The sequence below is a fragment of the Salvia miltiorrhiza genome, chromosome 6 (assembly GCF_028751815.1).
Source record: "Salvia miltiorrhiza cultivar Shanhuang (shh) chromosome 6, IMPLAD_Smil_shh, whole genome shotgun sequence".
Classification (NCBI taxonomy): Eukaryota; Viridiplantae; Streptophyta; class Magnoliopsida; order Lamiales; family Lamiaceae; genus Salvia; species Salvia miltiorrhiza.
In genome coordinates this window covers 37,814,474-37,828,779 of record NC_080392.1, presented here as the reverse complement: position 1 = coordinate 37,828,779, position 14,306 = coordinate 37,814,474, and the positions used below count along the sequence as shown (strand labels likewise).

The window sequence follows — 14,306 nt, the reverse complement described above, 5'->3', positions numbered from 1 at the left end:
CTTTGAGCTGAGTAGCAATTTTAGCAGAGCTTCAGCTTATGTCGTTGAATCGGTGAAGATTGAAGTGATCCTCGAGCGCTACTTATAGGAGAGATCCTGAATAGATTCGTTGGCGGAGAACGTCTTCAAGATTTCTTCCGTTGGGAGCTTTTTGAATTTGGGTTGAGGCTTCAATCTTCGAGGTTCCTTGTTTGGTGGGAACGACTATCTTGATGGGCAGAAGATGAGACGTCTCTGATAAAGTAGCCACCAAATAGGAATGACCTCTGCAGAGAGGGATGATCCTGAGATCTCTGCATTTAATGCGGTTGTACTATGTGAGCACGTGACTTCCTTTGAACGTTGGAAGTTCAGTTCGAGAAAGAATGTTTAACTGATACTTGACTTTAGTATCAGTTCGCTGAGTCCACGGAGCACACATTAAGTAATCAGTTCAGAACTGATTCTTCAACTGATACTTCAGTTGGTAACTTCAGTCTTCAGTCTTCAGTCCTTCGTTCTTCAGTCTTCAGTCTTCAGTCTTCAGAACCGCAAACTAAACTAGAAACGAACTCTAACACTTGAGTTCAAACTGTTCTAGTCTATTACAAATTAAACCTAAAGATTTTGGTATCATCAAAACAAGACATGATATTCCATGGGGTTCCCAACAATTTCCTCCTTTTTGATGATGCCAAAACCTTACAACAGTTCTAAGCAAAACAAAGACTGAACTCATAGCACAAGTTCTAAAACAGAGTGAATATAGTTCCCCCCTTAACAATAGAACCTATAAACTTGTACTTAGAGTCAAGAGCACAACAGTTCTAAAACAGAACAAGGAAAAAGATATAAAAACCATAATCAGAGCCTGGACAAAAAGATATTGTCTTCAGGTTGAGATCAACAGAAGTTCTTTTTATTTCGATAAAATGACTGATGAGACATCAGTCGAGGTACAAAGCAAGACTTACATTGGAGTACAAAATACTAACGTGGTGTATGATGAAATTTTCGATAGATTGTAAGGTAAATGCAAATTTAATATTTTATTCAATCTTTAGAAGTTTCAAGTCATTATTAATATTATTTAATTTTTTTTCCTTATTTTTTCAATTACTGGTTCCAGCTACAAGCATGTGTTCTATATTTTACGTGCATGTTGTGCCAAGCAGAAGAGAGGAAAAAGAGTAGCAGGTGATAAACGTATTAGAGATGCACATCCCATGAGGAAAAACTTTGCATGTGTTTATTTATGTGGTCACCTATGAGTAAAATTAAAATATTGCAACTTCTCTTTTAATATTTTTTGGATAAATTTTTTGCTTGCATAGACATTTAATTTAAGTCAATTTTAAATAAATATTACATCTTTTACTTAAAAACGTATTCATTAAATGTTTTATTTTAGTGAAAAAAAATCTTCAAATAAAAAATATATTAAATAATTACAAAATTTTATGTTTTAATAGATCCACGTCGAAAATCGACGGGTTACCAACTAGTTTAATGATTAATAGAAAACGGAGGAGTATACTGTATATATCAAGTTATTTTGCTATACCAAGTTATTTTGCTATCAATAAAAACAAATGGGAGATTCCCATGGCCCACAGTCCAATTAAATTCAGTTATGGCGGCCCATGAAGAATCAAAGCCACCAATGCAAAAGTTTAAAAGGAGTCAACAAATTATTGCGATTCGAGGAATTTTGCTCCATAAAAAATGAAGGTCAATATCATCAATTGTGGGGCCTACCCGCAACGTTTCACTCATCATCACCATTTCTTCTTTTCTTCTCCACCTTGAGAAATAAGGGGTTTTTTAAATAATTCTTCAAAAATAAAAGAAATAATAATCTGAGAATTGGTTCCTCATAAAATGTATTGGCTCGAAAATTAGATGACTATTTCGAGCATTTATGGGTTTTCATATCTTTTATTTGTTGTAGTTTCTTCAAATATATACTACTATAGAGAAAAAAGGTCAATAGATAAATATTACTTCATCATTTTCATTACAAATGTCTCATTACTTTTAAGCACAAAGATTAAGAAATGTGTACAAAATAGATAAAGTGAGTTGGTGAAAAATTATTTAAATATTAAGTATAAAGAAATAATATATTGCAAAAAAAAATGAGACATTTGTAATGAGATATCCCATTATAGAAAGTGAGACATTTGTAATGAGACGAAGAGAGTAATAATTTATTATTTATATTTAGGCTGCGTTTACTTTACACGGTATGATTGGATATTTTTTTATTCTTAATAATAGGTTTTTTTCTCTAATCCCAACCTTTCAATGAGATAAGAATCAAACAAAATTAGCTTAAATAATAGAAATAATCAAGAGTCTTGGGATATTCTAAAGTTTCAATCCATCAAAATTAATAAAAATTTACTTTTACTATCTTTTATCAATCAAGGTTAATTTTTCAAAGTAAATATAAATATTAATATATCGAAAAACAAATGTCGTTTGAAAAAAATTGAGTTTTTTGAATTATTTTTTTCCTGTGGGTCATTTAGTCATATTGAAGAAAAAAATTACCAAAATGTTTCGTAACATGATATTTAAGTCATACATGATTATGGATTATTTTTAAGTAGAAATATGTGCATTTGAGGAAATATGTGCACACTAACAAATTTTATATTCAGAGAGTTAGTACATCAAGTGTGATTTCGATTCCAATTTTTTTGTACCAAAAATATCAAAAATCAAGAAGTTGAATAAATTAATTAAATATATTAACTATTGATCCAATTTTCTTTTATAGCTCATGATTATTATGTCATTATGTGTTTGGTTCTCGATTCACCCACCCTCTCGAATTATAAATGCATTTATAATATTAAAAAAAAAGGTTTTAATTAAACTTGACATATTCTCAATATTGTCAAACTCAAAAAAACTAGCCCTTCATCCGCGATTTCACCCCACCTCTCGTATTGGAAAAGGCATTCCTCTCACCATATTTATTTAGGGGCGTATTCAATTAAGATTTTTTTTTAGGGGTGTATTCAGTTAAGATTTTAATTTTTTTTTTTAATTTCATAGGTATTCAATTTAAATTGAAACAAATCCTTAAAAATCTGTTGGTATTCAATTATAACTCTTAAATATCCATCGAAATATGGTGATATTGATAATTTGTAGGATTCTAATATATCATGGACTTTAAAGGATTCTTAATGTCCTAATATAAATACAAAACTCTTCCAAAAATCTCACCTCTACGTAAGAGATTTTGATATATTCCGTGTTTCTCTCCATCGAATGTGAACAAGAAAAAGATATCAGGTATGTGAAAATTTTCAATTATTTTTCGTTTATGCATCTGTCGATTTTATAATTAATTGCTCCTTCGATGCATCTTCATTAGACAAGAAGTTGGGTAATTGATAGTATATGATTTCCCTAAAAAATTCACGTTGCCCCATCTCCAATCCATCTTCAATAATTAGTAGGTGCAGCACATCCCAAAAGCTTGAGTTATCATTTTAACCCAAACGATCAATTATCAGTTATTTAATAATGAAGAAATAAGAAATAAAATATTTTAAATTTTAAAATTTTCATATTTTTTTAAAATTCATTTTAATGATTTTTATATTATATTAAATTTAATATGCATATTGAATATTTTTTATAAATCAAATTTGACGATGTTTAGAAAAATATTAAAATATAAAAGAAAAAAGGAAAAAAAAGAAAGAAAAAAAATAGTAGGATTCCTTAAAAAAAATGGTGTGAGATGATAGAGAAAAAAAGAGGAGAAAAAATGGAGGGTATATAATATAGATATAGATTATTGAACCAAAAATAGTAGCCTATATTTTATGTTGTGTAAGTATTGAAGGTAGCCATTTTTGAAGCTTTTAAAGACATTGCAGAAATGTAACTACGTACAAATATTGGATAAAACTACGATGACGTGCGTTTTACACCAAACTATAATTAATGAATTACAGTTTATTATTTTTTTAAGAATAATTACAGTTTATTATTAGTAATAACAAATGAATTCCCTACAATCCATAGACTTATAAAATCTATGAAAATAAAGATAAAATAATCTAACTGCTAAACTCTACATATAATTAAAATAATTCATGGAATTAATAGAATCCACATATTATAAAAAATCTGTCAAAATCTTTTAAAATCTTAATTGAATACACCCCCTTAGTTTTACATAAATCTAATTTTCATGAATGCAATTTTCTTATGAAATTTATTCAATATTTCGGATATTATTATCCGAAATTTCATTGCAAATATATTATGAAAAAATGGGTTTTAAATTTCTAAGTCCAGTAGTTGCCCTCAACTCAAACCTTAACTCCAGCCCAAACCCATATTTGAACCCGGCCCATGACCGATCGTTTCAGCCCATTTAGTGACTGCACCAATTGCACACACGGAACGAGAGAGAGAGAGGGGTCCACTCACAGACACGTGATGCGGATCTGCTCCTAATCTGCTGCCACGTGTCCGAGGGTTGAAACAGTCGCGGTGAGAGTTGAGATAATCTCGCTTCCACAGTAAACAAATCCCCCGCCAATTTCCCTCCATTTCTCACAATCAAACCCTCAATTCAATTCTGCAGAAGAAAGTCGTAGCTCGCCGGAGATGGGGAATTTGTTCACGTTTCAGTCGCCGCCGCCTCCGCCGCCGATGGTGCTGGTCCCGCCGCTCTTCGATTTCCCTCCCCTCGCCGCCCGTACGAGGTCAGTTATTTTTCGTATTTTACGTGTTCATCCCTTTTTCTTCTTTTGGTTGTGTTTTCCTTTGTGATGAACGAGGCTGAATAGTTATGTTATGGCAATGTAGAATGCTGGAATCGTCTTACGACATGCTGTTTGGAAAGCTGGCCCTGAAATGCCTCTTCGAGGACTATTTCGAAGAAGCGAGGCACTTCAACACGAGAATTATGCTCAAGCCGATTGATGATCCGCATGTCGATTTGATTGCGGCTGTATCCGTGATTATATGGTCGAATTGCGTTTTATTATGCGATTAAGTTTCCAATTGCTCTTTTTTTTCTTCTTTTTTTTAATGTAGTTTAGAGATTTCAGTGGGCGAATGAAAATAGGAGGAGTCAAGGGATGCAATTTGGAATTTTGGATCCATGATCATTTGGTGATGCGACTAAGAAGTGTGATAGTTTTAACCTTATTTGAGTACTTTGAATTTCAAACGGATAAAATGAAAATGTATATTAGATGGCATGGTCATTATTAGTGCAATCTTTAGTGTTTATTCGGTGAAATGTGCTTGTTGGTGACACTCCGGCTAATTGGGTTAGCAAGGTTCAAATTTCTCTCTAGCTGCCTTCGGTGGCATAGTTAGCTGTTTCCTTATCAGTGAAGCATTGATTGTTATGGTAGTGATTATTTAAGATTCCTTATCTTGTAGCTTTTTCAATTTTGAAAGACTATAAATGGCGATGATCAGTTACTTTAGGCTTGGAGTTTAGTGGAATGGCAGAGAGGCAACCATACTATGTGACTTTAGGTGAATAATGTTGCAGTTAGTTAGCTACTTGAAATAAAGGCTGTGATATATTACTGTTCCTTAGCATGTTCAGGTTGCTGGTCCACTCGATTACAAGCCAGATGAGAAAATTGCAGCAAATGCACAGTTTCGTTGGCAAAGGTTTTGGAATCTACTTAGACACGTGATTTAATTGTTATTTCAGTTCTTTCTTGTTGACATGCTAAAAAAGGTCCACTGTTTCTTTCTAGTGATGTTCTCGATCCTCACACATTTGTCGATCTCTCTGTTTCAAACTCAGATCCGTAAGAACTATTTCTTGCATGAAACCTTTTTATCTGCTTCTGTATCGAAAACACTGGATATTTATGCTCTCTCTATTTGTTGTATATATCCAGAACTTTAATGATGAGATCCTGTGCATACTACCCCAAGTTTGGATTTGGAGCATTTGGCATCTTCCCACTTCTTTTAAAACAAAGGTTACTTTTGGATTTTCAATTCAAAGAGTGATGTTGAGAAGTTGGTATATGCTTGTCCAATGTTTATGACATCTTTGACCAATCAGAAATTCTTCTGAAGATTATGGCATCATGGGTTTGAGATATGGGTCTTCTAATCTTTCAGTTGGAGCTACATTTGTCCCATTTCCTGGTAAACCCACTTAGCGAATTACAGATGGCTCTGGATTATATATAATCATTCTGTGGGATATATGTTTACACATGTGAACAAGAGGAAGTCTCTCAACTTAGTTGTTTCTTTCGCAGCAGCAACTGATGAACTCCCTAAAAAGGCATGGTTAGTAAGTAAGATGGGAAGGTTAACTGCTGGAGTGCAATACGAACCAACATGTATGTTATTTTTGGAACTAATACCTGTTTCCTTTCTTTCCTAGAACTTCCACAAGAATATTAATTTCAAATTATTAAATTTGTGAACTGTGAACCACTCCAGTCATTTGTTTAAATGCACATTGTTCCGATGCAGTACTGTTTTTTCCTTTACGTTCCGCATGCCTTTGATTTACTAATAACATAAGTAAACACATCTCTTATATAGAGCTGAAGATGTTCTCTTTGTTGGTTGCAAACTTGCAATGAATGGTTGAGAAGGTAATGTGAAATTAAGTTGCTTCTTTTTTAGGTATATTAAAACAGATTAGAATTACTCCCTCCGTCCACCAATGACCAATTCATGCCCTACTTTCCTTTTTGGTCCGTCCACCAATTCATGTCCTATCCATTTTTAGTAACTATTTATACATTTTTGAATTGGTGGGTCCCAATTAACAATACACTTTTTCTCCACTCAACTAATAAACAATATACTTTGTGGGTCCCTTTCTCCACTTAACTAATAAACAATACATTTTTTCTTAAAACCCGTGTTTCCTCCCCTAGGTCATGAATTAGTGGACGGAGGGAGTATTAATTATTGTCTAGCCATGTTCCTTAGACGAGCATACTTAATAATGCTTATTCTGGGATATTTTGAAACACGGTAAAGTTGGCTCTTTACAGTATATTGAATTCCATAGCTGTCGTTGATACATTTTTTTAGGATTGTACATGTGGTTAAGTGTAGTTTGGATGCGTAAATGTTTTCCGAGCCATCTTCATTGAAAAGAAATGAAATACTGCGGATATTAAAATGTTAAAACATTGCTTTCGAAGCTCATTTCTATTCTAAAAAATTATAATGGTGATTCAATCACTTATATTGTTCTTGATGTGCTGTAGTTGGAAGCACAGACGGACCTAGATACAAAAACTTAGCAAATTGGAGCTGTGCAATGGGTTATGGACTAGGATCAGGCAGCCCATTGAGCCCATCATTCAACTTTGGACTCGAACTTGCTAAAAACTCCCAGGTTTCTTTTTATAGTTTTAGAGTACCTGCTCGATTTTTCAGTCATTTTTGCCTTGACAATCAAACTCTATTTCTAAGTCAAGTTCTGATATAAATTTTACATTGGCTGAGCTTTGTTTTTGGATGTCACTACAAAATGATTGATAACTACTAATAGTCCTCCGAGGAAAATTTTCTGTAGCTATAACATGTTACATCAATATGAATTCTTATGATGAGAGCTCAAAACAGAAGCATTGGCTAGCTGGCTAAGATAAAACAATATTTAGGTTGTATGTCATGATTAATAAATTATAACAGGGCCTTCTCCATTGGTATGACCATATAACATCTGCAGCTTTTTGCTTTCATAAGTTTTCAATTCAGTTCGTAAACAAATTTTGAGATGTCAGATGCAAGGCTGATACTAATTTGCTTTCCACATATAACTATCTCATTTTACTAGTAGGTTTCATTTATCTTATCTGGTAGCATGGAAAAGATAATGGATGGTCGTGGTGAAGGTATCCAAACTCTTGCTTGTTTGTTCTCGGGGTGAATTTCACAGTCTAAATGTACAGTTCATGCATGTTATATCTACAATTTGATCATATTAGGGCACTTGTATGAGGAAATCTCCATTCCCTTGCTTATCATTCATGTCTTGCTCTATTCTGTCTATACTTCCTACTCACAACTTTGTCTTTGTAAATGATCTGCAGTTCATTGCTTCTTTCTACCAGCATGTGGTCGTCCAAAGACGGGTCTCCTTCTCTCTCTCTCTCTCTCTCACACACACACACACACACACTGTCTGTCCTTTCTCTCTTCATAAGCTATTGTGTGTGTTTGTAATTGCATGTTTTTGGTAGTAGTATCTATTATTATTTCGACTCTACTACTAGTTGGGTTCGTCATTCATTATCCTAAACAATATGTCATAAGCAGTTCATTTTATGCTTCATCAGTCACTTTATGTATACTAAATTCAAATTGCATTTAAGGAATATTGTGTTCCGTGACATGGCCCGAAGCAAATTGTTTATTAGTTTCAAATTTCGCCATTTAAAAAAAAAAAACTTTACCAGGAATTGAAAAGATTTCTATCCATCTTTTGATAAAGGGAAAAGATGGATTACTTCTAGATAAATCATGCATGAGCAATTTCAATATATGAAACTTTGTCAATTTTTCTATAGCTATACATATATTGAAACTATAGACCCTTTAGACAGAACTTTGTTTTTGAGGAATTTTTTCATTTCTGGAATGCACTAATCTCCAGAAGGTTACACTGAGAAACATACTCATACACCGCCATGAATTTCCTGGTTTATTCTATAGTTTATTTTTGTGATGCATAATGTTTGAGCCAGGATTTACTAACAAAAAGATGATTTCATGAAGGTTAAAAATCCATTGGAGCAAAATGAAGTAGTTGGAATCACGAACTACATTGACTTTGGTTTTGAGTTGCAGACAAGGTATTTCCACCTATTACCTGTGTACAATTGAACACGGTAGTCCATGTTATACTTAAACAAGTGAGTAAATAGAGTTCTTCCAATACTTTCTTTGAAGGGTTGATGATGCTCAACAAGCAAACAATATTCACGATTCCAGTTTCCAAGTTGGTGCATCTTGGCAAGCTAATAAGAACTTTTTAATAAAGGTAACACTTAGATATGTGTATCGTACTGTATTCATCTTGTTCAATAATAACATGTTAAGTTACTCGGTTTTCTCAGGGTAAGGTGGGACCTCTAAGCTCCTCAATAGCCTTGGGTTTTAAGTCATGGTGGAAACCTTCTTTTACATTAAGTGTGTCAGGTACTGCTCAATTTTCTTCATGGTAATTTTTATTGAACTTTTCCTACACTGGCAATATTTCTACATTAATATTCCCTCCTAACACGCTTGCATGCATACACACACACAAACATGTTAGTATTAGTCATGGTTTCGCCTCCTGCCCCATTTGAGGTGAAATCAATGATTGTTGTGGGAACTAGACATAAGCTGAAGGAGCCTATCAATGCCAACTACAACTTAACTACATAAACATACACCGATTTGCTTCCTCCTTCTAACCTATAGTCTCTTTGAATCATCATATGTTGGGATATTTACATGTAATAATCTCTGCATCTTTGATCATGAAAAACATTTGCTCACAGCTGTTAGAGACCGCACAAAGAGGGTGACAGCTTTTGGTCTCGGTATCCAAATCGACAATATTCGGGAAGGAATGTAAGTCCACCCAACCTGTAACTCCCTCCTCTTAAAAAGCTCAATGAGCTCCTCATATGTTTCGTTGAATTTTATTTTATGACTTGACACGCAGGTATGAGAGGGCTGATCCCAATTTTGTGATGCTGACGCCAAGCAAGGAGCATCTTGCTGAAGGCCTTCAGTGGAAAATTGGGGAGAGACCGCTATTTGAATCAGATGTTACTTCTGGCAATTTTAATGGCGTGCCCAAGGAATTAAGGCCCTTAAACAAAATGCTGTGATCGACTGATCATGACGTTGTCTCTCTCTCTCTCTCTCAAATACACTAGGAATTTTATATCTGTTAGAATAGAGATTATATTTGTTTTCTAATTATTCTGATGAAGGAATCTTCTTCAAAATGTTAGTCCCCCCCCCCCCCCCACCCCCATCCCCCTATTTTTATACGCAGAAAATAGAAAATGTCACTCCATATTTCGCAATGGAACTTTCGACTGTCTCAATGTTGGGAGCTCACTAGTTGATCTGCTATCCTTATTTTTGAAAGAAAATAAAAAAGAATTCCAAAATTTGGTGATTACATAATATTAGATGCGCAGAAATTTAAGATTTTGGTAGCGGTCCTCCATGATTTGGTATCACTTTTGTTATTTTTCCTAGTAAGTTTTTAACTTGCTATCGTAATTGATACATCATAGAATTATCCATATCTCGAAATATTATCGCAATCTATAGTATAACGTACTCGCAGAGATGGTCATGAGAATTTTGATTCTGCATTTTGGTGAAATACTTATCATTCTCCAACACAAAAAAAAGGAAAAGGATTTTTAGCACTCATTTTCTTTCCACAAAAGTAATTATTATTACTGGCAGATTATGGATACAGAGAAACCCCATCACTCTGCAGATTGGCATCATACCAATTTTCCTAAAAGAGCTTCCAGTGCATAATTGTGGCCACATCTTTTACCTATCAAAAATAGCCAAAATAAACCAAAAAAACGCCCACAATAAATACATACCCGAAATCTCAACTCTTATTTGATAAACGAAAAAAAAGGTTATACTATATTATGATACAAACGAAAAAGGAGTCTCGTCCTTACATTTATTACCAATTTTTGTGATATACGAGGAAATAAAAATACAAAGGCAAGATTGTAGGATGATGAGAGAGAGTATGACTTTATAAATTAAAGTTCATACAGAGAGAGATGGCGATAGGTTGAACTCAAGCCCCCACAGCTCGAAACTTCCCTTGACAAAATCGTAGTAGCCACCCTTCAATGAAAGAGTCTTCTTCACCAATCCTTCCCTCACAAATGGGTAGGAGAGGAGGTTTCCCAGCGACACGTTCACCGCCTCCTGCCAGGATTAAATAAAACATCAATGAAATAAGAAATACATATGATATGTTTGTGTTTTAATGTGTAATGGACCTTTTCACATGTGGTGCATAGCTCGCCGAATGGTGCGTCTTTGCCGCAGTCAGCCAGCGTCTTGTTCTTCGCAGGTAATGCAATCTTCACCCAGTCCTCGATGAAGTCACTAAACAAACATACCATCATCACTCTCTCTCATAAACATTAATTATTCAAAAAACCAAGTTATGTATGAGCTTACACAAGTTCAACTCGATTTATTCAAACTCATCAATTAAATACATTAAGTTTGAATATGGTACATTATTGATAAGTAGCTATGAATGAAATAAATAAATATCCATGATTTTATAATTAAATGATCTAAGTAAGCAACTTCAATAATACTAAACATTAGAAAAAGGTGAGTTGTCATGAGATAGTGCTTACGTGGAAGAGGATCCATCATATGGGAAGGACATGACTCCCTTGATCCCTCCACACGCACTGTGCCCAATCACAACAATCTCCTTCACCTGCACCAAAATTAATACTCCATCTCAATAAATTCAAAACTCCACCAATATTAATTAAAGTTTGGTGTTAGAAATAGATGCCAAATAATTAAATTTGTTCACCTTCAGATGCAGAACGGCATACTCAACAGCAGCCCCCACTCCAGCGTATTTGGTCTGAAATGATAATTATCATCATTTTTAAAATGACTTATTTTAGTTATTTAACAACAGAAAATGATTAATAAGCACCAAATATTAATTAATTTTCAAACCTGGTCGAATGGTGGGACCAGGTTAGCGACGTTACGGACGACGAATGCTTCACCTGGTTGAAGGTCTAGCACGTGCGAGGGGCACACGCGCGAGTCTGAACATGCGAAAACCATGTACTGCATATATATACGTACACAATTACATTAATTTGCTTCTTTGAGAAATATTCTAAAAAAATAGGAATTCCATATTAAATTAAATTTTACAAAAAAAAAAAAATTACTATAAATTATGTACCGTGGGGCTCTGGCCTTTGGCGAGTTCACCGTACAGAGCTGGATTTTTCCTGAATTAAATTTTTAAGATCAATGCGATGTTAGCAATTCATTTCTTTTAGCATTGTAAATAAATAAATTAAACCAAGTTTGATCGATGTGTTGGCTTACTCGTATTTCTCTTTTTTGAAGGTGACGAAGCCAGTTTTCAGCCTCTCAACTGACTCCGATGAGATGCTGGCGCTGCCGTCAGCTGTTTTAAGCTCCGCCGTGATCTCCTCGATTTTCGCCGCCGCCACCGGTCCTAGCCCTCCATTCTCACTGCATATATATCACACCTTAAATCATGAATTTCTTCTCTCAAATCAATTTTTGGTTTTGTTTCTAATTAAAATACAATTTCTGGCAAGTATATACCTCACGACGAAGTTTGTGTGTGTGTGTGTGTGAGAGAGAGAGAGAGAGCAAACCTCAGAAGCTTCTGGAGTCCAGCAATGGCTTCTTCGTACGAGTCCTTTCCCATGTCTTCTTTCTGCAAAATTTCAATCTTATTAGAAAATTTTGAGAGAATTATGTATGAATATAAATTTTAGAGAAGAAAAAATGAGCGGAATTTCTAGAAAAAATTAAACCTAACATTTAAATTGGAGTGTAATTAATTTACTTTCATATTTTAGAGAGGAAAAATGAGCGGAATTTATAGAAAAAATAAAATTAAAACTAACATTTAAATTGGAGCGTAACTAATTTGCTATATATATGAATGAATATGAATTTTAGAGAAGAAAAATGGGCGGAATTTATAGAAAATTAAAAACTAACATAAAAATTGGAGCGTAATTCTAGTGAAACTCGGTAATTCATGCAGTGTTATAATGCGACAATGCATAGACGTAAGGTTGTTATAGATATACTATATATAGCAAGTTTTCAGTTCACTGCAACGCATTCAACCAACGACACGTATTAAATTTAGTGCATGCACTAATTGGAACATTCTCGTGAACTACTCACCTACTTATGCATGCAAGTGGCATAATTCCTGATCATAGACTTACAAATTTTATCTCAACTTTGTTATATATATAGATAGATATAGATATAGGGAGAAGTTACTAAATAAAATAAATATGAAGAATCATTTTCAGCTATTCGATCATTAAAATTTATGGTGAATGTATCGTCTTGGTAAATTAATGTATCATCTGAGTTCAAATTTTGAAAGGAGCGAATTTTTTTAGTCCAGGTCATTTAACAACAAATATATTACTTCTTACAAACATATGCAATAATTTTAATGATTCTCATATTTTTTATGAAAATTATAGTTCTCACTATATATATATATATATATATATATATATATATATATATATATATATATATATATATATATAATAGACGATGACTAGTCAGATGAAGTCTCGCATTAATATTAGTAGTAGGCTTTCACAACACGTGTTACATACGTATTAGTGAAAATCAAATATATAAGTGAGAGAGAACTTGAACGTCATAATGTGGCATATATTAGTGAGAGAGATGTGTATTTATTTACTAAATCGATTTTTAATCGGTATTTATTAGTGTGCCCGTGTAGCAGTGTTTATATAAACGTAAAATGCACCTCTTAAAAGGGAGTTGAAAGAAACCGGTTAAAAACCGGGTTTTAACCGGTTTCTTTCAGCATTTTTTCATGACACCTACAAAACCACTAGCTGGTTAAAAATAAATTTGTATTAGCAATTTTCTTGTAGTGGATACATTGTACGTACCAAGAGTGGGTGGATGATCGGAGGCGGAGCTGCGAAGACGGGCTGGTTCCGGATGAGGCTGGGCGGAGAGGAGTTGAGGCGGGCGGTGATAACGGGGCGGAGGGCAACTCTAGAGCGGGAGGAGGCGGTGGTGGTGAAGATTTGGGAGGCGAGGCAGCCGTTGACAGTCGACATTGCTCAATGGGGGTCGGATTTGGGCGCCTTTATATTGAGAAAGGTGGGAAGACAGTTCTAGAGAGAGAAATGCATGCATGTAAATTTAAATACAATGGATAATGAAAGGGAAAGGTGAGTGAACCACAGCTTCTCTATTACTCGGAGATTAGGTTTGGATGCTGGGTTTCAATTTTTGACCTCAAATTTCATCTTACGTTATATGGGAGTGATCAAGAAAGATAGAATAGTGGAAGAAATTTGAAATGAAATAAATGATTTGGATGAATTTCTACACTATATATTGTTTATGGCGAATTTAATGGCACTTGTAAGATTTATATATCTCTTTTTTTATTCTACCTCTCAATTGATTAATATATATAGTGTCGAATATATCTAAAGATAAGCTAGAAAAGTAATTATTAGTACAAATTTTAT

General features: G+C 34.0%; 2 protein-coding genes across 5 annotated transcripts; one reads left to right on the top strand and one right to left on the bottom strand.

Annotated features, from left to right (window-relative positions):
• The first annotated feature begins 3,173 nt into the window (after window positions 1–3,173).
• LOC130989406 (uncharacterized) lies at window positions 3,174–10,937 on the top strand. Of its 4 annotated transcripts, none has more exons than XM_057913389.1 (16): window positions 3,174–3,288; window positions 4,337–4,503; window positions 4,598–4,718; window positions 4,822–4,966; window positions 5,579–5,646; window positions 5,736–5,789; window positions 5,883–5,966; window positions 6,053–6,138; window positions 6,255–6,338; window positions 7,227–7,357; window positions 8,058–8,099; window positions 8,743–8,819; window positions 8,917–9,007; window positions 9,084–9,165; window positions 9,513–9,585; window positions 9,680–10,937. In XM_057913389.1, exons 3-16 carry the CDS (start codon window positions 4,621–4,623, stop codon window positions 9,846–9,848), a joined length of 1,284 nt encoding a protein of 427 aa, XP_057769372.1. In that variant the 5' UTR covers window positions 3,174–3,288; window positions 4,337–4,503; window positions 4,598–4,620; the 3' UTR covers window positions 9,849–10,937. The 4 variants fall into 4 exon arrangements, with proteins under 4 accessions (XP_057769372.1, XP_057769373.1, XP_057769375.1 ...); XM_057913390.1 differs by having other exon boundaries at window positions 3,223–3,288; window positions 4,380–4,503; XM_057913392.1 differs by lacking the exon at window positions 4,337–4,503 and having other exon boundaries at window positions 3,270–3,288.
• Window positions 10,324–13,984, bottom strand: LOC130989426 (carbonic anhydrase 2-like). The gene is made up of 10 exons (XM_057913429.1): window positions 13,713–13,984; window positions 12,408–12,469; window positions 12,109–12,258; window positions 11,960–12,008; window positions 11,722–11,838; window positions 11,570–11,623; window positions 11,382–11,467; window positions 11,010–11,118; window positions 10,777–10,935; window positions 10,324–10,540 (listed from the first exon to the last, which is right to left on the bottom strand). The coding sequence occupies exons 1-10, from the start codon at window positions 13,884–13,886 to the stop codon at window positions 10,499–10,501; spliced, it is 1,002 nt and encodes a 333-aa protein (XP_057769412.1). The 5' UTR covers window positions 13,887–13,984; the 3' UTR covers window positions 10,324–10,498.
• Window positions 13,985–14,306: the final 322 nt, after the last annotated feature.

What these genes read in the sequence shown, in the direction of transcription:
- LOC130989406 (XM_057913389.1), top strand. Translation starts at nt 4,621, where the DNA reads ATGGGGAATTTGTTCACGTTTCAGTCGCCGCCGCCTCCGCCGCCGATG. An exon ending in GCACAGTTTCGTTGGCAAAG is followed by an intron (nt 5,647 to 5,735) that starts GTTTTGGAATCT and finishes GTTTCTTTCTAG; the next exon opens with TGATGTTCTCGATCCTCACA. An exon ending in AGTGCAATACGAACCAACAT is followed by an intron (nt 6,339 to 7,226) that starts GTATGTTATTTT and finishes GATGTGCTGTAG; the next exon opens with TTGGAAGCACAGACGGACCT.
- LOC130989426 (XM_057913429.1), bottom strand. Translation starts at nt 13,886, where the DNA reads ATGTCGACTGTCAACGGCTGCCTCGCCTCCCAAATCTTCACCACCACC. An exon ending in GGACTCCAGAAGCTTCTGAG is followed by an intron (nt 12,259 to 12,407) that starts GTTTGCTCTCTC and finishes ATATATATGCAG; the next exon opens with TGAGAATGGAGGGCTAGGAC. An exon ending in ATGCCGTTCTGCATCTGAAG is followed by an intron (nt 11,468 to 11,569) that starts GTGAACAAATTT and finishes ATTTTGGTGCAG; the next exon opens with GTGAAGGAGATTGTTGTGAT.